Source organism: Macrobrachium rosenbergii, chromosome 19, assembly GCF_040412425.1.
Source record: "Macrobrachium rosenbergii isolate ZJJX-2024 chromosome 19, ASM4041242v1, whole genome shotgun sequence".
NCBI classification, from domain to species: domain Eukaryota; kingdom Metazoa; phylum Arthropoda; class Malacostraca; order Decapoda; family Palaemonidae; genus Macrobrachium; species Macrobrachium rosenbergii.
In genome coordinates this window covers 35,734,058-35,761,298 of record NC_089759.1, presented here as the reverse complement: position 1 = coordinate 35,761,298, position 27,241 = coordinate 35,734,058, and the positions used below count along the sequence as shown (strand labels likewise).

Genomic DNA, 27,241 nt, shown 5'->3' with positions numbered 1-27,241 from the left:
GGACATAAACAGAGAGAGAGAGAGAGAGAGAGAAATAAAAGTCTCGAAGCCTCTCCCCTAAAAAGGGCAAGATCCAGACCCTTTTCTCTGGACCTTGAGAAAGAGCACTCTGGAGGTGGAAGTCTCCTGGATGGACAGAGAACTCATCAGCGCTTGTCAAAAATCTGAAATCACTTCTAGATGGAAATGACATTCTTTGTCCCTTTCTGGGCTCAACAATCTCGGGGCCAGTGCACGTCAGCACGGGTCAGGACAATGCAAGAAGCAGGAGGCGAGTTAGCTATTGTTCATAATCCACCACAGCCAAGCGAAGATGTTGTTTGTCCTCGCCTGCGTCTCATGTTATCGCTGATCTTGGATTTTTTTTTTTTAACTAGTACTCTTCTGGGTAATATCTGGAACCTTTGCTGAGTTCAGCTTTTACAAGTGACATGAATGCTGGTTTTGAAGATAAGAGAGTGAGGGATATACACCAGATGGTCCCACCCAAATGTGAAAAGAAGTTGTTGCTTGCTAGCCTTGCGGGGAGTCTCAAATAGCTCGGGAAGTGGTGTCTAAGGTTGAACTCCAGGGAAACACAGACTATTGATTAGTTGTGCACAAATCTTGCCACCCTTGCCCCGTTATTCCTCTTGCGTAGGCAGGGAGCACTGTAATCAATAACGATTCAGTATTTGAGACACTTTTGTGTTATATAAAATGATGATGATACTATTGCCATCGTTAAGTACGAATGAAGCTGTCACCCAAAATATCGTTTTTTCCAACTTCTTAAATTAGTATTTCATGACGGAGCTTCCAATGGAGTCTTCAGTCTCTGTCTTTCAAGAACTGAGGGATGCACCACTCTTTGGTAGCTGAGTGATATAGCAGTTGACTGTGCCACTTTGGTGGTCTCGAATCCAAGTCCCGCTCGCGCCCATGAATTTCTGGATCAAGTTGTCATCCTACGCGGGCATGACCTACCCTTTGCCTCTGTTGCTGATTGGTGAAAGTTAGACTTTCAGCGCCCAAATTCTGCAAGGGGATCCATGTTGCCACACTGCCCAGTACCAGAGGCCTTTCATTTATTCACAATGAAATTTGGAAAGATCTTCCTCTTGAACTGATGCTCATGATGAGCAACAGTAGTACTTTAAAGTACCTTGTACTATTCTCTCTTTTATCAGTGGCTTTTTGATATGCACTATATATATATATAAATATATATATATATATATATATATATATATATATATATATATATATATATATATATATAGATATAGATATAGATATATATATATATATATATATATATATATATATATATATATATATATACATACATATATACATTGGTTTGTTAAATTGCCTTTATTAATTTTTTTCGTAAATCTAATTTTTCTTTTCCCAGTTATGGGCACTCTATTCTGTGGAAATTCTCTCTGCAAGTCAATAACATTTCAGGATTTTTCCAACTGAAATTGCTCCTTTTGAATAATAATAATAATAATAATAATAATAATAATAATAATAATAATGATAATAATAATAATAATAATAATAACAACAGAATCTAAATGAATGATTATGAAGCAGTGTGGCTACATCAACGGGACTAAAATAAAAAGCTAGGCACCGAAATAAACATAAGGGAAAAAATATACCTGTAAAGCACCAAAGGTAAAAAAAAATACTAAAAGTAAAATTCAACGAGAGAGAGTAGGGACCCGGTACAAGGAAGTCACACCCTTTTAAAGTGAGAATAGAAAATCTAAGTCTAAAGACATCACACTAACGCAACAGAAAGACTAAAGCAGAAAGGCAACAGAAAGAATAACAAGCAGTACAGTAAAAAAAAAAAAAAAAGAGAGAAAAACCACAAGACGTCAAGGCAGGAACGTGTGGAAAAACTGAAAAAGACGACACGAAAAGTAAGCCGCAAGAAATCACAGCACAATGAAATGGCCGAGCTGCGCAAGAAGAATAACTCGGGAGTCATCACAGAGACCCAGCCAGCAGCGAGTGTGACCAGCCACATACAAAATAATCGAAGTCATCACACATCAGGACTTCATTTGCCCGTGCCTCAAGGGAGTTGACATCAGCCTGACGGAGGAGCCTTTTCCAGGGGTCATAACCCACAGTTCTGGAAGTCGCAGGCAAACCTGTTTCCAGGAGACTGGATGTAATTAGGCCGAATGGAAAACCAGGAAGCCGTGGATTTGCATAAGACTACAAAGCCTTCTGAATATCATTACGGTCATTGCATAGAAAGCGAAAACAGAGAGAGAGAGAGAGAGAGAGAGAGAGAGAGAGAGAGAGAGAGAGAGAGAGAGAGACAGTTGGTAATAATCTTAAAACATTATAGAAAACGTAACACTGGTTAGTACTACTACTTCTTCTGTCTGAGTTCCAGAGAAATGATAATATAATATTAATAATAGCAATAACAACCTAGATGTTATTCTACTTTCAAGATAACACACCCCCCCAAAAAAAAAGAAACATCAAGCTGACATATCGGAGACGAAGAAAAAAAAAAAATAGGCCTACAACGGGGAAAAAGGCAGGGCAAAAGGAAACTAAAAATAAAGCAGCAATATTAAAATGACCGAGAAAGACGCGAAAATCCCGTCTATCCCAAAATGAAAACGTAGGACGAAGTGAAATTTAAAAAAAAAAAGGACAAAACTCAACGACGTGTAGCGAGGACATAAAATATGCTCAGTCAGGGAAAGGTCGCGAAAAGAAGGCAAACTGACCAAGATCAGGTGTATTAACAGCGTATGTAAAAGGGACTTGTTATTTTCCATCAGTAAAAATAGCAACGTAAACGAAATTATCGGCAAAGTTAACTTTTCTCTCTAATCGAGTTCCAAGGAAATGATAATAACATTAATAAAAATAATAACAACCTTGAGTCGTCGTCTTGGAAACAGTGGGGTTAATATCTGATGAAGTCGCTGCGTTGGCTCCACAGAGAGAGAGAGAGAGAGAGAGAGAGAGAGAGAGAGAGAGAGAGAGAGAGAGAGAGAGAGATGAAACTTCATCGTACTTACAAACATGCTTAATTACAACATACTTCTAATCTATTTTTAAAGTACCATATTCTTTATTACGCTATTAACGCCATATTTCAGATAATGCACTGTTATGCAGCACTTTATCGTATCTAATACGTGCTATGTGTTTTATTTACTGTCTATAAATTCTTTTAACGTTCGTCATTGTCTAGTAAACCAAACAGTCTTATGCAGAAAGAGGACACTAAATCTTACAGTGGGGAGATAAGGTTGGACTCTACACTCTTTGTCAGTGAACCGAATCCAGAGGTCTTACCAGGCGTCCTACCTCCTTTCCCTCCTTTGGGGAAAAGCTGGGTGAATGTAAACCAACCAAGCAACTGTTCTCCAACGCAAAAATCGACCTTACTCCAAGCTGTCTTTTATAAGCACTCGAAAGATATCATGTACATCTAATACTATAATTAGCAAGTCTTCCTACATCCTCAGAGATGATGGCAGTCGTGAGCTTACGCTGCAAATCTTGTGTTTTGCCAAAGTTGACAACCTGACAGTCTTGTGGGCTCTTTCTCTTCTTAACCACAACAACCACTTCATCGTATTGTTTCAATAAGGAACTGTCGCTACAGACTTTGGGATTATAAAGCGTCAGCATGCATATTCTGCTGACGCACTACCCTGCAAGACTCCAAGTACTAGAGGTCATTGATTTCTTATAGCCCGAAGCTGCCAACCAGTCTTCTTAACTTTTGGATGTTGATCTTTAGGAGGTGACGTAACGTCACTTGAAAATGGTATGCATCATTGTCTGAACATTTGTTTTTCTATTCAGCAAAGTTCTTGTGCCAGTTTATAACGTTTCCATTTCTGATACATTGATCTTTATCTGTTTTCATCTGCATCTTGCTGTTGTCCAATTATTTTTTACACATTACTTGTAAGGTTTTTCAACGAGTGAGTGGCCGGTTGTTGTAGCACTAGTTCTGTAAACTAGAAAAAATTAATACTTCCGTACAACAGCTACGCAGTCTGCAAGACGGTCTACGCAATCAACTTAAAAAAGATGATACGCAAGTCATCGACTTATAAAATGTGAAGAAAACCAGTTTTCCGATCGTTATCTAATTCTTCAAAAGAAGCTATTGTCCGGTATATCACTTCCAATAGATGCGCAATATGATGAAATAAATTGCGCCACGGTACTTCCTGCACATGTTTTGTATATTTGTATAACGTGCACGTAAAATTTACAAGCAGTAATGGAGTTTACAAGTCCTGGAATTTGCAGTACGCGTGTTCTGTTACTCGCCAACCAGGCCCTTCATTTGGCTTTTAGATGACGGAAGTGTTTTGGCCAATTTGTTTGAATCATGGCGTGACTGAGCGTTATCTGCACCTTGGTAGAATTCAATCTTCGTCTTATTATGCCATATATATAATCCTGAATTTGTCGTATCACGGTACCTAGACCTAATGCTATAGAAGTGTGACGATGAAACACATGGCCTATAGAATGGATCAGCACTTCTTGATACACACCTGTAAGTCACTGAGCGAGAAAATGGTAATTTCAAAAGAAAATAATCAAAATTGCCCAGTAACCTCGGCTACGCTTGACACAGAGATGGTAGACTAGCAGTTGTAGCTGTCTTAAGCAGCATCTTCATCATTATGTTTCAGAAAATATGGCTGTCAAAAAGGCGTTTCATACATGTTATCAAAACCGCGTAAACCTGCTGCTCTCTGTAGGCCTATGTCAGAATGTCTACTGTACTTTACTCAGAAGCTTCTATTCAAAACTACGAAAAATTTGCAACAGGAAATGTAAATAGTGTGACGATAATGGAACCACTACGACAAATGCTAAGCCCCACGCATGTTTAAATAACTGCTAAGTTTCGCGCGGTCCAAATGTGTGTGTGTGTGTGTGTGTGTGTGTGTGTGTGTGTGTGGGGGTGGCGGGAGGGGCGCACATTCACATCAGCCACATTTTGGTAACGGGTCATCGTTTTCTGCGAAAGCAACAGGAAGGACTGTTACATTCTTGAGTATCGTATGATGACATTACAGCAATTGCGATGTGAGTAATGGTGAACGATTCAAAATCAGCGAGGAGATACATTAACATTGGAAATCAATTTCTTCTCAGACAGATTGACTCTCTGACGAGGGATTCGAAGCAGATAATACAGTCCATCGTAATAAATACAGTATTTTGAAGTCTCAGTAGATCAGATCTTTGATGACCAAAGTAAATACCTAGAGGAATCAAAGAAGCATATGCATTTTGCAACTAGCTCGTCTGCATGGAATTCTCTCCTTTAAGGACGAAACTGAGTACTGAACAGTGATAAATTACCCCATTTGTACCGACAGCATGCACATTTAGTCTAAGCCTTTCTTCTCCATAATGCAAGCTTTCTCTCACCATCCCTATCACGCAATTTCCCATACCCTAATGAGCTATTAATCATAATCTAGCGTATCTGCAGGGTTATCCAGCGCTTTTCATAGCCAATTAAGCTAATGCTTGTGATGAGAGAGTGGATGGATGAATAGGAGGCGCTTTGGGTCACAGCACTGTAGAACCAAGAGGCCGCCCATTCAGAGCTGTAGCGAAAAGTCAAGAGTCGAAAGGTGGTGAGAATGCGGTAGTCTAAACTCTTCAGGTTGGAATTCATGTTGAAAAAACAGATGAACAATGTTTAAAAATGTAAGGGAAGCGATCACCATCACCTTCAATCGGCTGATATGCATTTATGGAAAAAGCTCTAGACTCTGCTTCGCCGTTAGCAATCTATAGCACGCACAGTCCAAGGTCGAGTTGAAGCCACACTCGTCCACTCATTCGAATGAAATACAGATGAACAAAAAGAGAAATCACGACGAAATCTTTTTAACAACTGCCATTTCTGTTTGTGCATTGGTTTTCGCATCGTTGCCCGGCATCTCAAATATTAACATAAAAACGTAAATCTATATCAGGTGTAGTATAAGCAATCGCATATCAGATAGGAAGGAGCTAGCCAAATGGTTTCTAAAATTTTATTTTCCCTCTCTCTCGCGACTCAAAATCCCTTCTTTAACGAGATAACTTAGGCCATCATGAACTCTGTGTATCTATATTAGTTTCTTAACCATTTTCGTTAGGGAGGATGTTTTAATAACGTCGTAAAAAGTAATGAAAGTACAAAAAGAAATCATGAGAAAAATGCCAAGATTTTAGAAAATGATTGTATACTCATATGTCCTTTATTAGACGAGAGAGAGAGAGAGAGAGAGAGAGAGAGAGAGAGAGAGAGAGAGAGAGAGAGAGAGAGAACTTCACGTGTATCAGAGAACAGCAATCATTCATCGGATTTCCTTTGCAATATCACCGCTGGGACCTCCATGATATTCTAAGTTTCCAACGAACTCTTGAAATCGGATTTATTTTACCAGGCTGCATCTCAATTCGTGCCGTGATTGAGAGTGATTTCAGCGGTTTGTCTTCGATACCCTGAGTGGGAAAATCACAGCCACTCACACATAGGCTTCCAAGGATTTACCATCCCTTTTTTCTCTCCGGGAATTTTTGTCCTGAATGACCTGAATCCCCAATTATTCCCTTTGTATCCGATTTCACTTTGGTCCTCAGCGTCGGTGCTGAAAAGTGGTTCTTACTCACTTGTATTCCAATAGTCATTCTGGAATGCAGTGGCCTAACTCAGGTGCCCTTGATCGTATAGAGTTAGGGCTGAGTGCCAAGAAATGGGACCAGGAAGGAGGTTCATCGCCTTGCTAAAATATTTCTGATAAATTACTGCGAGAAGATACCAGTGCAAAATGGGATAGTCTGAAGTACCACAAGGACAGTGATTAGGAGACGATACAAATATTTATATACAATTACATATAATTATTATATTATACATATATTATATATATACATATAGAAAATGGACAGTTGAATATAAATACCATGACCATAAAGAGTTGTAAAATTAAGCTAAGTATATCTTAGTTTAACCAGACCACTGAGCTGATTAACAGCTCTCCTAGGGCTGGCCCGAAGGATTAGATTTATTTTTACGTGGCTAAGAACCAGTTGGTTACCTAGCAACGGGACCTGCAGCTTATTGTGGAATCCGAACCACATTATAGCGAGAAATGAATTTCTATCACCAGAGACAAATTCCTCTTGTTCTTCACTGGCCGGTCGGAGATTCGAACTCGCGACCAACAGAGTGGTAGCTGAGAACGGAACCCGCTCACCCAGCGAGGATCTGATAGAGAGTTCTGATTGTCGTCAGAATGAGAGAAGGGGATCAGTATCACACTCATATCTTAAAGCATCAGGTAATGCCGCTTTTTAAAATGTGTGAGAATGTGCTTTAGAATGCGTTCCACTGTCAGCAGAACGCATTCTCTGGTACAGTAGTGTTTCATCCTCTAAAATTGTGTTTGTGATATCAGCCAAATTCTTTTGTTTCCAAGCCTTATTTTCCTATATGAATGCCACTAACTTCTTCGTCACGTCTATTTGACCCAGACTGTGCGTTGAAAAATTGCTAATGTTAATTGCAAAGGAGAGTACCTATAAGATGGGCAATTCGCGTCAGACACTAAATTTTCAGCCACTAATCTCTGATTCTTGTTCTGCAAGACAGGACATTTCTCAACAGAAGTTCCTATCTTAAGGGGAAACAGCAAAGGCACATTTTGAGCTAATGTCAGATCATATCTTACTGAAGATTCTGCAGGATAAGGACATAGTTAGATCGAAATTAACTATCCGGGTAGTCTCCTGATTCAAGTTGTACTCGAACGAGAAGAACGAACGTCCAGCGAGTCATCATCTCAAGCCTTGACTCGCATTTCCTACCGTGACAATAAGACCAAATAGATCTCCCGATATTGCTGATCACAAGGGCAATTGAGCACTAAATTGAAAGAAACATTTCCTGAGGAACGAACTGGATCATCTTCAGGAAATGTACATTGTGGTTTGAGTAACCAGTGCTCGGTGATATTCGTGATTTATGCTCTATCTTTTTTTTTTTTTTTCGATAAACCTTTTCGCCTACGATGATGGTGGAGGGGTGGGTGGGTTGCTATTTAGAAGCAATATTTTGTAGTCGTCGCTACTACATTCAACTTGAAATCTTGAATCAAGGGTGAACAACCCTGTAGGCTATTAAAAATAAGGATAGTACAAAAAAGAAGTATACCTTAGTTTAACCAGACCACTGAGCTGAATAACAGCTCTTCTAGGGCTGGCCCGAAGGATTAGACTTATTTTACGTGGCTAAGAACCAACTGGTTACCTAGCAACGGGACCTACAGCTTATTGTGGAATCCGAACCACATTACACCGAGAAATGAATTTCTATCACCAGAAATAAATTCCTCTAATTCTTCATTGGCCGGTCGGAGACTCGAACTCGGGCCTAGCAACGTTATATATGTATGTATAATATATAATATATATATACACATATATACATATATATATAATATACATATATATATATATATATATATATATATATATATATATATATATATATATATATATATATATAAGTGCGTGGTGTGTGCGTGATATTTAGGCATTACCATCAGGTCATGACTCTAAAGTAAACTAACATAACAGAGATTTGCCACAGTCATATTTTAACTGCAGCATAAAGGCCCAGCTAATGCGCAGAAAATTGCGCATAAGCTCATCAGCAGCGCATCAAACACACCTATGCACATTGCATCATTCACCTCTCTCTCTCTCTCTCTCGCACGTTCTCACTTCCTGAATATTAAGACCCTTCCACTACAATAAATCCTCCACTATATCTGTCTAGCACTTTATCTTCCATTCCACCTACATGACTAAACCATTTCCAGGCTCACTGAACCATCTTCTCCATTGCTCTAACCTTGTAATCACTTCTACGTGTTTCAATATTTCTCAGTGGTTCAGTCCATCTCACTTTGTTTCTATGAAGCAATCAATTCATATCAACAGCGTCAGTCCTTTATTTAATATGCTTTCAGTATCCGCACTTCACTTCTAAGAAGAAGTGTTTGCTCAACAGTCTCGACTCATCTACCCAACAATATCATTGGTTTATATGTATTCTGTGAGTCTCGTCATCTCTCATCTTCCCACCAACCATTACGTTTACTCCCGAATACCAAATCCAGTCAATTGCTTCCAGTCTCCCACCATCTTTATGAACAGTCGCTGCTCCATCTACCCTTACCCTTAACGTTACTCTGGCTAGGATTCACTTTCAACTTTCTCCCCTCACAAACACTCAACTTCGATCTCTTACGGTTTGTAGGGGAAAATACCGAGGTCTTCTCGGATGTCAGTACATTTGCTGTTTGTCTTTCTTAGGGGTGGGGTGGGTTATTCTGGGGGGTGGGGGCGTGGAGGCGTCAGGGACTTTACCCTGAACTTTGGCATTTTTTTGTTCCTTGTTGACAACATTCAAGGACAGAGTCCGGTGAAGATTAAAAAATAGTTTGGCGTCAGAAAAGAATGGTAACCATCGTCAATCGAATCATAATCTATGAAATACAACGTTTTTGTAATTGGCCTTCTTCTTCTTCTTCTTCTTCTTTTAACGTGCTTTTTTCCCATTTGTATGGGGTAAGCACGATGCCTTCTTTTGAAGGACTTTGATTTGGCTTTGGGGTAGACTTTGTACAGTAGTCTCGATCGGCTGCCCTGCCTGACATCGCTTAGACCCCGGTAGCGTATGAACATGTAATTGGTGACTGATATAATTTCAGTAATATTCAGCATCAGAAAATGCCTTAATTGGTGATTGATATAATTTCAGTAATATTCAGCATCAGAAAATGCCATGTCAATTTTTTTGTGCATTAAACATGATTTTTTTTTTCTTCGTATGTTGAATGTGGCAAGGTATTAATTTTGTTTCTTAGTTAGAAATGAAGCATACAAATTATATATATATATATATATATATATATATATATATATATATATATATATATATATATATATATGTACATTCTTGTAATGGCAGGGAATACCATGTCAGATACTAACATCTGGTCAAAACTAATTCAGACGACTGTAAATAGCAGTAATATTGCTAAGCTACTTATCCTGACTGAAACTGCCGGTTATACGGAATAACAAATACAGTTTTTAACAGATGCATTTTTAAATAATAAAATTAGCTTACGCAACCTTTACGACTTGTTCAGATGATTTGGAGATTAATTTTGGGGCCTTGACCCTAAGGTTAGGATCCACTGCTCTAAGCGAAAAGAACATTACCTCTGTGATGCCTGTACAACAAACCTGACAACATTAAATATGCATTCCTGTGGGATTACAGACACTCACAGTGGGATTGCAGGTGCTCTCTCCTGTAGGATGACTGTGATATATTACTTGCAACTTTTACTTTTTGTATCACTGTGATTTTCGTAGTTGCAAAACAATGCCAAAGTGCCGAGAAATATCTTCACCTCTTCAAGGTCAAAGATGACCTTAATGGTTCGATACTGGTTCTGTATGGTTAATTCTTGAACAGTAGTAGGATTTTATTTCAATTGAGGAACCAGAAATTCCTGAATTCTGTATAACGCTGACTACTTTTGTAATGCAGTAGCGGATGGGTACGCAATTCTTCGGTCTTATGCCAGCAAGCGTCCTTGCGCAAGGGCCGACCATCATGATTATGTGATAGAGCGAGAGAACCAATCTGTTTCAACCTTGGTTACATCGCCGGTCACTGGAACAGAACTCTTGATAACAAAGACTAGTGACAAGACGAGCCTGATACCGTTAGAACAATAGGCTTTCAAGATCACGAATTTTTTGCAACTGCTATTATCTTCTTACAGTGATCCACTGTCTCTCCATTCCTTCTTATTCACATTTCCTGATCAATCTATCAATCAGTCTCTTGCTAAACTATAGGACCTAGTTTCAGTGTTAGGTCCTTGGCCAGCACTGTTAACCTCTGGAGAACTGTATTTTTCGAACACGTGTTGTTCTGGGTCCTCTTATCGGCTGCGATGTGGTTAGCCTCACTAAACAGCACTATTAGCAACCAATATGACATATTATGTGACAAGAATCGCAAAGAAAAATGTATGACAATGTTTTGCGAAGTTTCAAAACGTTGCATCGTGTAAACAGGTGTGAACAATTATAAAAATACGACTAGAAACATTTTCATCTTTCGGGAAGAGAAATAACAGATACTCTGGGCATTCATCCTTATTCATCCTTTTATTCCACGCCATCCTATTGGCGACGAGTATGTATTTACGCTCCCCGTCCAGAAAAGCCGGGAGGCTCAGCCGCCTTGAGGAAGACAATACGACAGCATTCCCCCCCGCCTCCCCCCCCCCGGGCTCCCTGATTCTTGGCGCCTCTTATCCGTAACGCCACGGTTGGCCTGGAGACCACAATATACGCCGCGCAGTTTCAGAAATGCTGACGCCTTCATTATGATAAGCAATAATGGGTCCCCTCGATTGTGCCACGGACCAGGCGTTACCATGGGATACGACGGCTGCACAGATCTTTATCAGAGTTTAAGGTTTCACAATGGTTGTTTGTGTGTCTTGTAAACGTACAACGATAAGAATACCCTTTTGTTGTAAGGGAAGGAGAATAATTCTGTCTTGTGTAGAGATAACTTTATATATACAAAGATAAAGGATTTCACGTGAAAATAACGACAAAGAAATCTGCAGCACAGACCGCTAAAAATGTACCGTTTAGTGCTTTCAGATATCAGGAGAAAATCTATCATATTAAAAAAACGGTTTTAGGAAAATATCCCCCCAAGAACAAGAAAGCTCAAAAAAACAACTGATATTATGGCATACATTAACGTTTAAATTTCTGTTCAAAAAAGAAAACTTTGGAAATTAAAGTTCCTGGTGAAGCAAGACTCAGCATAATCAATCATAGGCAAAAATATCTTTGTGAAAATATAATTTCTCGATAAAATCGTGAGGAAACAAATCAAAATTCACGTCACAGCAACTTTAAGAAAAAAAAAAAATGAATTGGGGTAATTCTCAAAAATCGTACTACGACCGATAGGCAGTATTTTTTTTTTTATTGTTTACTTAAAACAAAGGACCTAAATCGGAAAAAAAAAGAAAGACACTAAGCTAAATTTGTATTTAATTACAGAGTTCCCATTTTGAAGGTGCGACCGTGATCTGAGGGCGGACAGAAAAAGTGCGGGCAAAAAAACGTTTGGCCAGAAAAAAGTGCGGACGGACAGACAAAGCCGGCGCAATAGTTTTCTTTTCAGAAACTAAAAAAAAAGTTACTGCCCTGAATCCTCTCACATTTTGAATTTTGAAGCTTTCTTTTAATAGCGAAAACTAATCTTCCGTTTTTTGCGATAATTCAAGTAATCTCAACCCAGTAATCTCATGAGACCAGCTGACACAGCGAAAGATGTGTTAGACCAAAAAATCGATCAGCTAATCCTGTCTGCATCATATACGACCACTTTCATGAAGGCTTTCATTACTGAGTACACTAAAACCTTAAGAGCTGGATTTCCCACAAAGTCTGTCAATAGAATGTACATCTAAAATAAGGTACGTTCATCGACATTCACGACTCTTGCAACAGTACGAAATTAAATACAGCGATAAGTATCCAAAGACGTAAACTTTTCCCAAACGAAACAATATGAAAGAAGATTGATTTATTCACGAGAAGGAAACTGAAAGAAGCAGAAGTATCAAAGCAGTTTGTGTTTTACCAGCGCTAAGAAAAGAGGTGGAGCACGAGGAGGAATTTGTCACAGATTCAACGAAACAGAAAAAGAAGAGGAGGAGTTTGCCATCACCACGAAAAAAGGTGGAGCACGAGGAGGAATTTGTCACAGGTTCAACGAAACAGAAAAAGAAGAAGAGGAGTTTGCCATCACCACGAAAAGAGGTGGAGCACGAGGAGGAATTTGTCACAGGTTCAACGAAACAGAAAAAGAAGAAGAGGGTTTGCCATCACCATGAAAAAAGGTGGAGCACGAGGAGGAATTTGTCACAGATTCAACGAAACAGAAAAAGAAGGAGAGGAGTTTGCCATCACCTCGAAAAAAGGTGGAGCACGAGGTAGCTCCCGGGGGACAGATACTTCGTGAGAGCAGCAAACCCTTCTCTGCCTCTCCCTTTCTTCCCCCGATCGAGCGAAGCAATTACGAAGTGACTCGCTACTTTGTGGAGCCAAGTTTCGAATGGTGTTTGGGGACTGCCAGTACTTGTGTTTGTGTTATAAGGCCAACCGATATTGGTGAGAGAGAGAGAGAGAGAGAGAGAGAGAGAGAGAGAGAGAGAGACTGGTGATTCGATTCCGAGCAGGGATGGAATGATCACATACACACACACACACACACACACACACACACACACATATATATATATATTGTTACGGATTTGGCTGCTAAATGCTTTTGGAGGAATTGTTTGAATTACATTCTGGCCCGAGGGGCACTTAAATACAACCAGATCCGTAATGAAATGTAACAGACATAGATTACTTACCCGGTATATTACATTTAAACAATAAAGCTGGTCACCATTGAAACCATTGTACAAGGGTTACTTAAATTACTTTATTCACACAGTAAGCAATATATATATACATATATATATATACATATATATATATATATATATATATATATATATATATATATATATATATATATTTTAAAGGTTAATCAACAATTCAAAAATTCGTCAAGCTAATCAATATATTTACCTGAATGTTGATTCAATTAGGTGTTCTTTCATGAATGCCAATATGTGATGAGCATGGTTATTCTAAAATAAATCTAATCCTTTGGGCCAGCCCTAAGAGAGCTGTTAATCAGCTCAGTGGTCTGGTTAAACTAAGATATACTTAAATTGTTTTCGATTTCCAAAATCATCTAGTTTTTTCGTAAAGGGATAAAACCGCTTATTCCTTTAAAATATGCATAAGCAACAATAGCAATAAACAAAGGAAAACAGTAAAAAATGCGCCGAAGTGTCTTCGGCGCAATCGAGTTTTCTGTACAGCGTATAATGCTGTATGAAACTCTCAGCCACGGCCCATGAAACTCTCAGCCGCGACCCATCAAACTTTCAGCCACGGCCCGGTGGTGGCCTGTGTAGTCGGCACCTATCATGGCTAACTTTAACTTTAAATAAGATAAAAACTACTGAGCATAGAGGGCTGCAATTCGCTATGTTTGGCGATTGGAGGGTGGATGATCAACATGCCAATTTGCAGCCCTCTAGCCTCAGTAGTTTTTAAGATCTGAGAGCGGACAGAAAAAGTGCGGGCGGACAGAATAACCTCGCTCCAGACGTACAACTGGATCCAGACCAAAATCTAGTCTGTCATTCCGAGGAATACGGTGAAACTGACGAAAAAATGCAGAAACCGGTTTTATAATCTTGCCGGCATAGACCCAGGCAGGCTATTGAAACAAAAGGGGAACCTCACTGACGCAGTTAATGGTGCTAAAAGTGTTTTGTCACATTTGTCAACTGGAACAAAATAAAAATATAAAAATAAATTTTAAACACTTTCATTAACATGCACTAAAAAGCAAAACATAATTTTTTGAGACCCACCAGGTTTTCCTTACAATTAATCGTGTCTACAAAAATAAATTCGTGGGGGCCAAACATGGAAGGAAATGCTACAAAAAATTAAAAAAATATATATTTTTTTCTTGTAGCACTTCCCTCCACGTTTGGCGCCCACTCTTTTATTTTTGTAGACATGATTAATCGTAAGGAATTCCTGGTGAGTCTCAAAAAATTATGTTTTGCTTTTTAGTGCATTTTAATAAAAGTGTAAAAATTTTTTTTTTTATCTTATACTTTTTATTTCTTGACAGAAATTGTAACCGATTTATGATTGTAGCTAACGAAACTGAACGTGATATCCTATAATATCCTGTCGAGCCAAAGGTGGTTTGGAAAATCCGTAGTGTTATTAACTTATGCTATCGAGTCAAAGAAGGTATGAAAAATCCGAAGAGTTATTCACTTCATACAAATCCTGAGATACTGGGAGAGGTCACTGTAGGGTCACTAGAGGTCACTCCTGACCTACTGATCATGTAAGGTTGTATTGTCACCGGGATTGAGTAACCGTGCAAAATTTCAAGTCCATCGGACGAAGGCAACAGTTCGAAAATTGAGTTACAAGATTTGACCCAAACAAACAAACAAACAAACGAAAAAGCAAGCTAAATAAAAACGTGTAATAAACGGAAAATCTTGGGTACCAATTGTCTGTGGATTCTACCCAGACTTTACTATTCAAAATTCCATTTCAAGTTTTTAAACACGGATCCTATTAATTTTTTTTTAATTAAGGAAAAAGTTTAAGATTGGTGTTAATGTGAGACTGACATATTCGTGATTATCATGAAACAAAAAACGGTAATTTTATATAGATCCCGTCTACCTGATAATTCACATTCGTTACTTTTTCAGGTGCTAAAAATAACAACTTGTATTGACTTACAATAAAGGACATTGGTAAGGAACTTTCAGTTACCAGTCAGACACAGAGCACGTACGTAACTTGCTCCAAAGACGACACGACACTTGACTCAACAAGGCGGAAAAACGAAGCCATTCAAAACGCCAAACTTTTCACCGCGTTGCGAGAAGATAGACATTCGAACAGCGGAAGAAAATGTCGAACCAGTCAATCCACGCTTTACAAAATCGTTAAAACGAGTCTAAAAGAGCCATTGGAAACTTCATTGCCTTCGGAACCAGATAGCTCCTCAAAAGAAAAGAAAAACCCGTTCTTCCAGCGCACGTTCAACTTTATTATATACATAAAAAAAGAGTTCATTCGGAAGATCGTGCCTTGAAAAAATGCTACCTGTTGTTCAGTGCTTTAATCTAAACAGTGGTGAACTCCTTAGAGTCAAAAGCGATGGATTTGGAAGCACGTTTTTAAAAATCCTAGTCCTTGTCCGTATAACCCAACCAGCTGACTGGGCAGAACTGATATGAACCATATGCAAGTAAAATCTGCGAGTTTTCTGTACAGCGTATAATGCTGTATGAGCCGCGGCCCATGAAACTTTCAGCCACGGCCCGGTGGTGGCATGTCCTATAGAGTTGCCAGACGCACGATCATGGCTGACTTTAACTTTAAATAAAATAAACACTGCCAGGGCTAGAGGGCTGCAATTTGGTATTTTTATGACTGTAGGGTGGATGATCAATATACCAATTTGCAGCCCTCTAGCCTCAGAAGTATTAATAATGGATCTGTTCACCTGAAGAAAGAGCATAGATAATGTCGGCTGACTTAAACTTGTCTCAATAAAACACATGTTTTTAATCCCAGGATTGCAAACAGTTACACGAGCAAGGACTGTTAGAGACCTTCTCTTGCCACATTTTCATTTTATTCACAGATCCACAGGGCTACACAAGTGTACCAGAAAATCTGTATCACATTCCTGGAAAAGGGAAAAAACAAAGCGAGCAACTGTCATATCTACAAACTGTTCAACTGTCGGAAGAGAAAGGAGCAAGTGATTGCTCTTTCTATCGCCGACTAGAGCGGCAACTTTCCCGACATTAGAAAAATAAAAATAAAGGGGGCAGGTGGGGAGTTCGACTGTCACTCAGCGCTCCAGCCCAGCCCAAGTACAGAAACTGCCTTCAGCTACTTGGCGAGGATTTTGTGTCGGCCAAATACTGCACCTCATCTTCTGGATAGTTAAATAAAGGCAGCGAATGCAAAACTGGACAGGTACCGAACCAATGAACTGAGCTGAGACGACCTTAGTAAAAAAAAAAAAAGAAAAAGAAACACACAACACATATAGAGGAAACTAAAAAAAAAAAAAAAACAGGAAGCTGGAAAACAGGAAAACATACCCGGATGGCCCAGACCATTCCTATGATCAGCCGAGTCAGCCTTTTTTTTTTTTTTTTTTTTTTTAAAGAGTTAGTTTAACCAGACCACTGAGCTGATTAACAGCTCTCCTAGGGCTGGCCCGAAGGATTAGACTTATTCCACGTGGCTAAGAACCTAATTGGTTACCTAGCAACGGGACCTACAGCTCGTTGTGGAATCCGAACCACGTTATAGCGAGAAATGAATTTCTATCACCAGAAATAAATTCCTCTAATTCTCCACTGGCCGGTCGGAGAGTCGAACGCTGGGCCAACAGCGCGCTAGCCGAGAACGATACCAACCCGTCCAGTGAGGAACCTAGAGAGGATGGAAAGTCAGATGGAAGGAAGAGAATATGAACGGAAGTACAGTAAAAGGCTAGGGGCCGAAGGTACGCTGCAAAGACCCTTAACTAATGCCTACAGTGCACCACGTGAGGTGCGCTGACAGCACTACGGGGGACACACAAAAACAATAATCATAAATTAAATCAGCTCAGTAGTCTGGTAAAACTAAAGTATACTTAACCTTTCACTTTAGCAGTTATATAAACATTATCAACATTCTTCCCGTGTAAAATAGGGGCTTCTATAAAATTAATGAAAAATAAGTGCTTGCTACTTTTTTTTTTATATGCAGAAAATTCTATGCAGTTCTCGCTTGTAGCAAAATAATGAAGGAGTATAGTTTACCACGAACATCAATGCAGCAAAGTATTTTCTAGAATAAATGTACTAGTATGTTTGTGACCTTGGTACTTACCCGATTTCAATTTCACACAGATCATTATGTTATTTATACTCGCGGCCTGATTATTTCTTCGACTAGAAATTTAATATTTGTTATATGCCTAGTAACACCTGCAAAAACGCTGTTCAGTGGGTCTGTCGGAATAGCGATGGCGTCATGTTATTATCGGTAGTACAATGTATCAGAAATGGCAGCAACTTTGATTTTCAACATGGCTCATGAAAAAGCAATCGGACTAATTGTATTTAATCGCTTATCGAATTAATACCACAAAATGAATAAAGTAGCCGAAAAATAAATTTTGCTCGCCCACACAAGCGTTAAGTCGTTTTAAAAGAACTTATACTGAGAAACAATGCATCAAAAAGTGACTCCGGGTAAAACGAAGGGAAGAGTGCTACTTATGCATCAGTTGAAGGTGAGAAAAGTTATTTATAATACGATCAAATAAAACACGTGAACAAACAAGAATGTGACAATGAAAAATTGCCAAGTCAAATGGGAAAAGCTTCCAGTGATGCAAACCAATTGTAAAAGAGGAGAATGGTTCGAATGTAAAACGCAAATTCTACTGGTGGTGTTAATTCCTGTAAATTCAACACCTGTGGGACGGGTAACACCTGTGGCCCTACATAGCCTACTCCCAAACAAGGACAAACCAGAATAAGAAAAGGTGAAAAAGTTGGTCGTAACTCATAAAAAAAAAAAAAATTAGACCTACCTCTTGAAGGTTTTTCATTTCAGGGATCACGGAATGCGGAAGGAGAAGCGAGTGACGAAGCAGAACACGAACTCTAGTCTGAAGAACTTAAGCTTCTACGAATAAATATGACTGATATCCAAGTTTTCCTTCATGGATTTGAACAGAGACACGAGATCCTGCTCACTAAATGACAGGTTGACCCCGCCTTCGGCAAATTTTTCCCGTTTCCAGATGTAGGCCTATAATTTCGGCCGAGAGATCGTCCCTACTGGCGAGTCGGAATAACCTAAACATAAAATTAGGCTTCGTAATCAAGCAATACAAACAGAGATGGTAAATAACGGACACGAAATCACCGTCGGTGCTTACTCTGATCACATTCAGCTTCCAGGGATTCATGGATCCACGAGAAGAAGAAGAAGAAGAAGAAGAAGAAGAAGAAGAAGAAGAAGAAGAAGAAGAAGAAGAAGAAGACGAACAACAACACTCTGGGATCACCGTATGTCTCCCCGAGAGGAAAGCTACAGAGAATGTGGGAATGAGCGAGGTCGTAAGCCTCTTCATTTTCGGTAGTCAAATTCGAAAGCGTTCAAGTGACATCTTTATCAATAAGACGAATTAAGAAATCTTAACACCTATGCTCTTAATCTTTTTGAATTCCAGATTTATCCTTCGAGACAGTATCATTGCATGTTCAAAGTAATATAAAATGATATGAAATAAAATGAAACAGTAAGAAAACTATACTGACTGACTAGATCTAAAAGTATTAAAACACTTTAAAATGTACAATAATGTAAGGTAAAAATATACGATGACAGTGTACGAAAGGGAACATAAAAACGAAAATTAACTGTAAATCATAACTGACACAAAAGCAGTGACTAAGCGAGAAGAAATTACAAACCAAATAGAAGTCGTCAAATAAAATCTTTTGGCAGACAGATACAGAAAAAAACAGGTGTTCAAAATGAAAATAATGATAACAAAGTACAAAGAGAATACGGGAAAACTTACTGTTCATATCTGTAGTTAAAAGATATCTGGGTGACTTAGGAGCAGAGACTGGGAATGGAAGAGAGTGAAGTGCTGTGATGTTAGAAACTATGGAACTGAGGTAGTTTGGCCACTGAGTTGGCAATTGTTTTTTTAATATGGAGGGACTCTGGCATCGGAAGAGAATAACTGTTTTGTGTTTGCCCAATGGAAATTACTGTATTCTAAGTGATGGTGGTAGGATAGGGCATGGAGTCTGATGGAACTACTTTCTTTTTTGCCTAAAGTTAAACCTGTAGGATGGCTGACACCCTTATGAGAATGCTGTCGATGCGAACCTTACGTAGTCGCTTGGTGCATCTCACGGGAGTCCCTCGACTATACACTTTGGGGAAGTGAAATTGTAAACTATAGGCCTACAGGTACGCATCAACTCCGGGAGGGTGTCTTTAATTGAAGAGAAACAGTCTTCCAGTTGTACGAGGGGTTATTAAAGTATGTCTGAAATCAACATATGGATGCAAATTAAGGGTTATTAGTGAATGCTAGAGAAACATACATTATCTATTTGGGTAGGGTGCAAAGTAATATATTCATTTTCAATTGTTTAGCCATTTTCACGCTTATCCACAAGAATCGCAAAACAATGACCCAAATAAAAAAAAACTCACACTGAACTGCCGTTCTTTCCTCTACAAATCTGGTTTTGGCTTTTCCTCCTGAAAATTTTGATTCTGTGATGTTTGTGAATACACATCCTGCTTGCTTGGGGAGAACAACTTACTTGATTTGGCAAGAGATGACTGTTATTTTGAATGTTAGATCCGCAACTGCGACTATCGTGTTTCTCCGTGCTGATTCCCTTAGATTAACACTTTGAATATACGTGACTCACAGTGACGTGATTACTGCATTCTGATGGAGTTATTGCACTTGCCACTTGATTTTCCTACTTGCTATTTTTGTTTTTCAATTTTACGCATGAAGTTTACTGCTGCGCGTCTATTTTCTTGATCTTATCTGGCTAACACTTTGCCACTCCGGTATTTGATGCTTTATTTGCACGTTGTTCATATGATACATTATATTAGTTTCTGAATTGTTGCTTTCTTAGTTTCTTGTCGGAGTTATTTGCAAGGGCATCCGGCCAAGAGGCATTTCACTCAACTGAACTGATGTCGCTGAATTGCATATATATTTTATATAGTTTTCGACCCAGTCAGAGCTGATGAGGTGAAAACGAAATCAGAGAATCGGTCTAAAATGAGTGGGATGTTTTGTCCATGACAGTTATGAAGCCTGTTTTGAAACTTCCAACACTGAACTAACCTCAGGTGCGACGTCCATTTTCGTGCAGACTTTTCTCAAGAATGAAAAGCAACGGTTCTGCATCTTGAGCCCATTTTCCCTTCAGGCAAAATTAACTGAGGATCTGTGATTCTCTAGTGTGGCTGCCTATCGCAGATCTGAAGCGTTTAATTAATCCACTCCTCAAAGAATGAGATTCTTCTGGACGCCACTTGAACGTGAGGAAATCATAAAAAAAATAATAATAATAAATCCCCAATCTGAGTGTGTTCAAGAAAAACATTTAAATTTCTTCAGCTATCAGAAGTAGTATGAAAGCCAAGATTCCTCTTGGCAGCTCCAACAACCGGAAGATTACAAAATTCTTGCGCTGAGCAATCAGTCCCTGTAACCTTAGGCCAACCTAATAATTGATTATGAATATATAGTAGAGAAAGATAGTTATTACGGTGGTGACACACAATAAAAAAGTTCGAGGACTGTTCTGAAGGCCAAAACGCTTTCCTACAAAATCATTCTTTTGGCGTGCCTCTCACCTAAGGAACCCAAACTTATGAGTGAGAATAAATAATGAATCTTATCTTATTCTAAAAACCCCATTCATTCTCTCTAGGCACGTATTTACTTCCAATGAGTCTATACAATGAACACAAAGCATACCATATACAAAATAAACCCGTAGAGGGTTAGTGCCGTCAGTGCACCTCATGCGGTGCACTGTAGGCATTACTTAAGGTTATTAGCAGCGTGCCTTCGGCCCCTAGCCGCAACCCCTTTCGTTCCTTTTACTTTACCTCCTCTCATATTCTCTTTCTTCTGTCTTACTTTCCAGCCTCTCCTAACAATTGATTTATAGTGCAATTGAGGTTTTCCTCCTATTACGCCTTTCAAACCTTTTTACTGTCAATTTCCGTTTCAGCGCTGAATGACCTCATAGGTCCCAGTGCTTGGCCTTTGGCTCAAATTCTATATTCAATTCAGCTCAATTCATATATACAAAACAATGTCCCATGCTGGCAAAATCATCATCGCAAGCGTCAGATACAATTCCTTACGAGTTTGTCTTTTAATTTTCGTTACAGATTTAAATGTGTCGATATTAACTGTTATTTTAACATTTCCACGTAGCTCAAAGAACCATGGACTTACAAGTTGCGTTTTGTAGGACTTAACACTTATTAATGGAGAAATTCTGCTTGAGATATAAAAAAAAATATGTCTGATTCCTTCTTTTCCCAATTACAAACAACAAAAGAGCTTGTTGAAATTTGCTTACTCAGTCTGGACAACTGGAGATGGAGCAATTTCCGGTCACACGCGACTGCTTCCCTTGCAACGCCTCATCCTTCATCAACGCTAATCTCTAAATTCTTTCTTGTCTTACGGATGCACTTGGAGTTTTGCTGATGTGACTTAATTGATTTTCCCTGATTCTCCTCTTACCACCAATTTGCTGACTTCAGCTCAGGGACATCTGGATTTTCCTTGTAACATCATTTCATTTGTAAATGTCAGTTTAGCTTAATGCTGAGTCTTTAGTCTTGTGCACATTTTTTGTGGTTATGCACAAAAACTCAATTATCTGCTTCCTTATACTGGTAAGGCCTTTTGAAAGTTACTGCGTGCAAGTAAAATTCCAAAATGAGCAAAAAAAAAAAAAAAAAAAAAAAAATGCTGTTATAATTAAAGATCCGTAAGAGAAGGGTATAACCCTCGGGAAATCCCCAAACACAAAGTTAACATAATTTGAGGAGGCTTCCTTTTATATTCTATCATTAAGAAGTGGGGTTGCTGGACGGGACACCCTAAAACATCAGCCACCTAAGAATAACTGGGAGTATTTCCTTGCGTGGCTTTTGATGACAAGCACTTGACTATCCAACAGAGAGCTGAGACCTTGGACATCAGTGCTAGTAGCCCTGTACACGCTACATTGAGTGTCATCGTGCAGACGAGCAAGCTTGTTGCAAGATGGGCAACACGATGGGTTCTAATTGGCTCAACCCTACATTTTGCAGTACTTATTGGCCTGATGAGATAACAACCCAGCAGCCAGGGTGAATTCTTGGGCTAAAAGGACCCCGTCACCTAACATTCCCTCTTCTGTTGCCAGAACTACGACCGTTATGCGCAGCCTGTTAACCCCATTTGCTTTCTGTTCTGGGTATCGATTTGCCGAAGAACAAGAGAATTTCGGTCCTGAGAGTCATATAGAGTTGTAACTGGCTGTGATGAATGACCAGTGCACTGCTTATTTTCTTTTTCTCTAGGAAAGGGCCACTGCATGTAAATGTATCTTTTCACTTTTTCCTCATTGGACGGGTTGGTATCGTTCTCGGCTGGCACTCTGCTGGGCCCGCGTTCGAATCTCCAACCGGCCAGTGAAGAATTAGAGAAATTTATTTCTGGTGACAGAAATTAATTTCTCGTTATAATGTGGCTCGGATTCCGCAATAAGCTGTAGGTGCCGTTGCTAGGTAACCAACGGGTTCTTAGCCACGTAAAATAACTCTAACCCTTCGGGCCAGCCCTAGGAGAGCTGTTAATCAGTTCAGTGGTCTGGTTAAACTAAGGTATACTTAACTTTTTTAACTTTTCTCAGTCGACAGGAGACTACAAGACTACGCCACCCACCTTCATCTCGTGGCCTGCAACCCTGCCACTATGTAGGCCTAATTCACTTTTTTTCTGACCAGTTTGCTAAGAATTCTTTTTGATCATGTAGTATGCCTTTGCAAATTATGCTTCGTGTTCTTGACACAGTCAGGTAGCTTTGCCTCTCCTAAGGACTGCCAGCCATAAACTTATCTATAGGTGGTTGCGGAAATACATCACAGACCAACAATAGCCTAGTGAACTCAGTAGGTCACTGGTGATTTTTCTGAGGATGCTGATTCCAACCAATTTGTTTATTTGAAAAAAAAAAACAATGCAGCATTGCTTGCAAAGTCCTATTAATCATACAACAAAACCATCCAATTGTGAATTATATGTTGTCTTTGATTTTTCAGGGACAAGAAGCCTACAAACTTCATTATTCACATCTGATTCAAACGGTCAAACTCTGTTCCTTGCTCTGAAAGAATAGCATCTGGGACACCATAACAACAGAATACTTAGCAAACAAGCAAACTGGCTGAAGTCTGGTAAAGAAAAACCTTCATGTCATTTGGAAAAAATCTAGACACCAACAAAATACAACTAATACTACCTACGTGTTGGTGCGAAAATGTCCACAGTATCCGTTATTATTCTCTGCATAAGATAACCGGAAGGTTCGCAGTTTAATAGAGCTCTGGTATTTTGGGGTGTAAACTTACTGGCGGCACATTTCCAGTGCACTTTATAAAGTGTTTTTCAAAGCATGAGTGGCCTCCTAATCGTGACGAATGTAAAGAAAAGAGCTCCCCCTATTTACAAGAGATTGAGCAATTACTTGCAATCACGAGATACCATTTGCAACGTCCTGCTATCTTCTGCGCAAACTCCATCTTTCAGCTATACTTTGTCACAATAATTGATCCCTAATTCCCCAGCTGAGTCGGCTCACACGACTGATGATATCGTACGTTCCTCCAAAAGTTGACTTTCTGGGCAGATCTATTTCCCTTAACTAGAGCGGTTGTATGCTTCCTAGGTGATATATTCTGCCTTTTCTTCGCGTCATGCTCACGGGATTGCAGACATGGAATCCACGTGAGACACACGGCACATCGAAGGAAAATACAAGAACATTTCACGATCAGTAGTGCAGTGAAATGTCTTACGTCAAGGTATGGGGGAAAAGTTGCCAGGGAATAAGCTACGCGGGAATGGTACCTAGAAATGTCATGCTTTTCTATTGTAGTTCATTTCCTTTTAGATATTCATCTGTTTGATGTTATTAATAAGAATAAGTTTTATCACTACTTTATCTTCATTCCCTTTCCTTTTACAGTGGAAACTTAATAGTGAAATCAATGGATTTCACAGTTCTGTATGAGCGTATGGACGGTATAATTAGAGAAGCAACGATACCATGAGCTAAGTGATAATAATCAAGATTTATTACATTTCTTGTTCAAAAATCAAAGGGAGAAATATTGATTCCTGGATCCTACTCAATATATACTTCGTTATCACCAAACAAGCCAAAAGTAATCTGCAATAATTTAAGAAAGTTCATAATAATAAAACTTCTTTATAGAGGTCAAACCGTGTGAGAATTACCTACAAATTAACAGAGTATGCACTAAGCTTCAAAGGATCAGACAGGTCCATCAGTCTACAGAATTTCTCTCGTTCTCTCACATTACAAAGACCGGTATCTGCCTTTTAACCAGTGGACGACGCGGACTGAAAAGAGCAAAACATTCGACATCTCTCAGAGAGCGAACAGCAACCACTGTCCCTTTCACCCAGTAAATAATGTAAATAAACACTTTCCTTTCCTCCACCTCATACCTCGACGATAATAGTCGACAACAGCAGTCACTATTGCCTGCAAATCTCCCCCAAAACCCAATCTGCTCCTCTTTGCGCAGGTCGAGATGACAGCGTGTACGCGAGAGCTACGATGACACTGAACAAGCGCTTTGCCAGTCATCATTTGTATTTCTCGTGAGTCTTCTTCTTCTTGTAAGTATACGCTCATAATCGTACCGTTTGTTCTCCTGGTCATTCTTCTTCTCTTCGTCGTTTTTCTCGTCCCTGTCATTTTCCTTAATCCGGGAGAATGAGCAGCGTTTTAAAAGTCTCCTGACGAACGCAAATATCAGCCGCGTTACGAAAGAATAGGCCTATTTCCTCAGTGGAATCAGGCTTACGTTCTGTTACGTTAACAAAGGGATTTGTGGGTACGTTGGCGCTTTCATTTGGCATGTATATATGTATAAAGATAGATAGATAGATAGATACACTCAAACACAAGGCAACTAGCTAGTTATGAAGCAACAATGACTGTTTAATTTTCAGTGTTCGATAAAAGGATTCCGTACCACGACGAATAAGCGCGATCTTCCGCCTTCCTAGTTTCTTATACACGTATACGTCACATCATGGCCACAAGTCTGGCAGAACCATTAATATATATTTATATATATATATATATATATATATAACAGCTGTCCATACAAAAGAAGATGCTGGAATCTGCCACCTCCAGTCAGACTGAGAATATGAACCTGGAAATCGGATTTCACCAACGGGTTAATCCTCAAGGCCTCTTCCCAAGGAGGCGTTCCAGCGGATGTGCCCACCAGACTCGATGCAGACGGGGGCTAGCGAAGCCCAAGACACGGAGGAATAACCCATTTTCCATCCGTCCCGGGTCAGCGGTCTTACATACCAAGGTCTAAAGAGATACATTGTATCTCTACAGACCTTGTTGCATGCCAGACCACCAACGGCGTATTACCACACATGCAATGTGTCTTGTATGTATATATTTTTGTCATATTTGTCCATATTTCACCTTTTATATGAACAGCGAAACAAAAAGTATCCGAAATATATCGTTGCGACGTGTCTATAGTGTTTTGATGTGACTTTTTATCTTCACAGTGTACTGTTAGATTACAGTACAAGACATTCATATACATATATATAATATATATATATATATATATATATATATATATATATATATATATATATATATATATATATATATATATATATATACACACAGTATATATATATATATATATATATATATATATATACACAGTATATATATATATATATATATATATATATATATATATATATATATATATATATATATATATATATATATATATATATATATATATATATATATATATATATATACATATACACACACACACATTCGATATTAAGACATTTCCTATAACAGAGGACTGCTCCCAAGACTGTAAAGATAAAGTTCACTGCCAAGTTCATAACTGAGATGTTGAACCGTGGATGAACCCGGTGTGAGGAATACTTCCACGGCGCAGCCACTTAAATACATTTCGCAGACATTACTCTCTCCATCTCCATTTTCCATAAACTCTCTGGCTTCCCGCATGTAGAGGTCTTCCTTTCCAATACCTCTTCCTCACCTTCTTTCCAGCCGTTTCTATTTTTATGTCTTCCTCACGTATACTCTTTTCACTGTAGCTTCTCATCTTCCATTCTCTCCACATGACCGGCCTATCTCAACACGCCGTATCCCTTCCTCTTACAGCACAGAATCGAGATCCTTCTCCGCCTACAGCACCACTGGTGAATGTTTGGCCTCTTCTCTGGAAACAACATTGACATGGTCCTTTTACCACCTTCAACGGCCGAGATTCTGCCCGTTATCACCCCGTGGCACGAACCAGAGAGAGGAACAGGAAGGTGAGCCACGGTTTCATTTATTCCTTCCTAACCACTGCGAGGCCAGGTTTCTTCATCATGCCTAAAAAGGGTAAAATTAATTCTAGTACAAAATGCGACGAAGAAATCGGCGCAATCTAGTTTTCTGTACAGCTTATAATGCTGAATTAAACTTTCAGTCACAGCCCATGTAACTCTTAGCCGCGGCCCATGAAACTCTTAGCCTCG

General features: G+C 39.2%; 2 protein-coding genes across 2 annotated transcripts in view; one reads left to right on the top strand and one right to left on the bottom strand.

The window, feature by feature from the left end:
- Nadk2 (NAD kinase 2, mitochondrial) overlaps positions 1 to 27,241 on the bottom strand; it is a 191,042-nt gene that overhangs the window by 48,694 nt on the left and 115,107 nt on the right. The window lies entirely within an intron of this gene.
- On the top strand, positions 1,947 to 19,007 carry LOC136848535 (uncharacterized). The gene is made up of 3 exons (XM_067120805.1): positions 1,947 to 2,007; positions 12,770 to 13,002; positions 18,777 to 19,007. The coding sequence occupies exons 1-3, from the start codon at positions 1,947 to 1,949 to the stop codon at positions 19,005 to 19,007; spliced, it is 525 nt and encodes a 174-aa protein (XP_066976906.1).

Coding starts and splice junctions, on each gene's coding strand:
- LOC136848535 (XM_067120805.1), top strand. CDS start 1,947: ATGGCCGAGCTGCGCAAGAAGAATAACTCGGGAGTCATCACAGAGACC. Junction 2,008..12,769: donor AGAGACCCAGCCAGCAGCGA/GTGTGACCAGCC, acceptor GTGTTTTACCAG/CGCTAAGAAAAGAGGTGGAG. Junction 13,003..18,776: donor AACAGAAAAAGAAGAAGAGG/GTTTGCCATCAC, acceptor TTCAGCTTCCAG/GGATTCATGGATCCACGAGA.